The sequence below is a fragment of the Nematolebias whitei genome, chromosome 3, assembly GCF_014905685.2.
Source record: "Nematolebias whitei isolate Nwh7 chromosome 3, NemWhi1, whole genome shotgun sequence".
Taxonomy (NCBI): domain Eukaryota; kingdom Metazoa; phylum Chordata; class Actinopteri; order Cyprinodontiformes; family Rivulidae; genus Nematolebias; species Nematolebias whitei.
The window spans coordinates 42,487,391-42,489,103 of record NC_056500.1 but is presented as its reverse complement, the minus strand read 5'-3'; the positions used below and the strand labels follow the sequence as shown (position 1 = coordinate 42,489,103).

At 43.0% G+C, this 1,713-nt stretch overlaps 1 protein-coding gene across 1 annotated transcript; it reads left to right on the top strand.

Moving 5' to 3' along the window:
• Nucleotides 1–310: 310 nt before the first annotated feature.
• On the top strand, nt 311–1,512 carry LOC119430795 (multiple PDZ domain protein; the record flags this gene model as incomplete). Its single annotated transcript, XM_037698272.1, is given in 3 exon segments — nt 311–615; nt 879–962; nt 1,319–1,512. Coding segments are annotated over 3 exon segments (443 nt in total), but the record flags the coding sequence as incomplete, so codon positions are not given.
• Nucleotides 1,513–1,713: the final 201 nt, after the last annotated feature.

The following is a 1,713-nucleotide window of genomic DNA, read 5'->3' as shown; positions in this document are numbered from 1 at the left end:
TTTTGATTTTTAATTCCTTTTATGTATTTTAATCACATGCTCTTCCTTTTTTTAATTTTTTTAAAACATTTTTACCCTCATTTCTGCTTGTAGGACGGCAGAATAAAAGTTGGAGACAGAATCGTTGCTGTGGGTGATGAAGCTGTGGCTGGACTGTCAGAGGAAAAGGTTCAAACACACACACCCCAGACACACACACACAAATACTGCTTAATATGCTCTTCAAGGTCAAGATGATTCAATGATTTATGAGTTGCCTGTCCTCTTTATATTCAGGTGTCCAGTTTGATTCTCAAACACCGGGTCACTGTCAAGCTCTCCATCAGTCGTTCCAAGAGTGCCTCTGTCTCTCCTTCTCCCTCCTCTTCACTTCCAGATCCTTCCTTCATCCCTGCTGCTTCATCTGAGCTCCTTCAGCTCTCCTCAACTCCCTCTTCATCTCTTGACGCCATGCGGATCTCTCCAGTGGAACGTTCTGATTGTCTGAGCACCCCTCCCCCAACTTCTGATCCCCCGGGCGGCCCCGTTGTTGCTGGGAAGGAAACCACCATAGAGATTAGCAAAGGGAGTTTGGGCCTGGGCCTCAGCATAGTAGGAGGATGTGACACTCTGCTGGTAAGAACAAGCAGCTGGTATTTGAAATCCACACTTTAATTAACCCGTCCAGTCAAGGATCATTTGTTATGTTTTGAACAAATTATGCAGCAACATCTGAAATGGAAAATAATGTGCACTCAATTTTTTTTTTTATTGCGCTCGTTCTTGATAATCAAATCTAAACAACCTCACAGCAGCCAATTAGAGAAAATGAATGTGCATTCTTTTCTTTTGTCACACTGTGTTCAGTAATGATGAGGGATTTCTTATTTGTACGCCAGGGGGCAGTAATAATCCATGAAGTAAATGATGGAGGGGCGGCGCAGAGGGATGGAAGGTTGCAGGCTGGAGACCAAATATTAGAGGTATGATGGATACATGCACGCAGGCAACTCCAAAACGATTAGAGTAAGCAAGTGGTGCATACACATCATTATGTTTGAACATTTTTTATGTATATGTGCTTGTTTGTCTTCCTGTTAGCAAAATATGTCTAACCCACTGGACAGGTTTTGATAACTATCTCAGAAAGTAATTAAAGGATGTTCATCTACAATTGATTATGATCATTTTGAGCTTAAATTTGGTGTGGTAGTAGCTGAGAGTCAGCCCCAATACATATAAGACATATTGTACTGATGCCATGACAGTCGTCTTCTTGTACCTTTCTAATTACCATTACGTCATAAACCCCCTTTGAAGAATGTCTTTATCTTCTCAGGTGAATGACATTGACCTGCGGCAGGCCACGCATGACGAGGCCATAGCTGTGCTGCGGCTCACCACGCAGCGTGTTCGGCTGTGCGTCTTCAGGCACCAGGAGGCCTACAGGGAAGAGGACCTGTGGGACGTCTTCAGTCTGGAACTGGTAGCTCATCCTGGAGAGGGACTGGGATTCACCACAGTAGGAAAGAGGTAAAGCTGAGTCGACTCAACAAACCTCAGCAGGTTTGCAGCAGAAATCTCTGCAGCTTTGATTCATATTATTCAATTCTTAAATATTCATTGCACTGTAATGTCAAGCAATACTTAGCTTTCTTTAACGTTCAGAATATGTATTTTGGGCTCAGTTTGACTTGACTTTTATTCAATGCAGCATCTTACTGGGCTGCAACT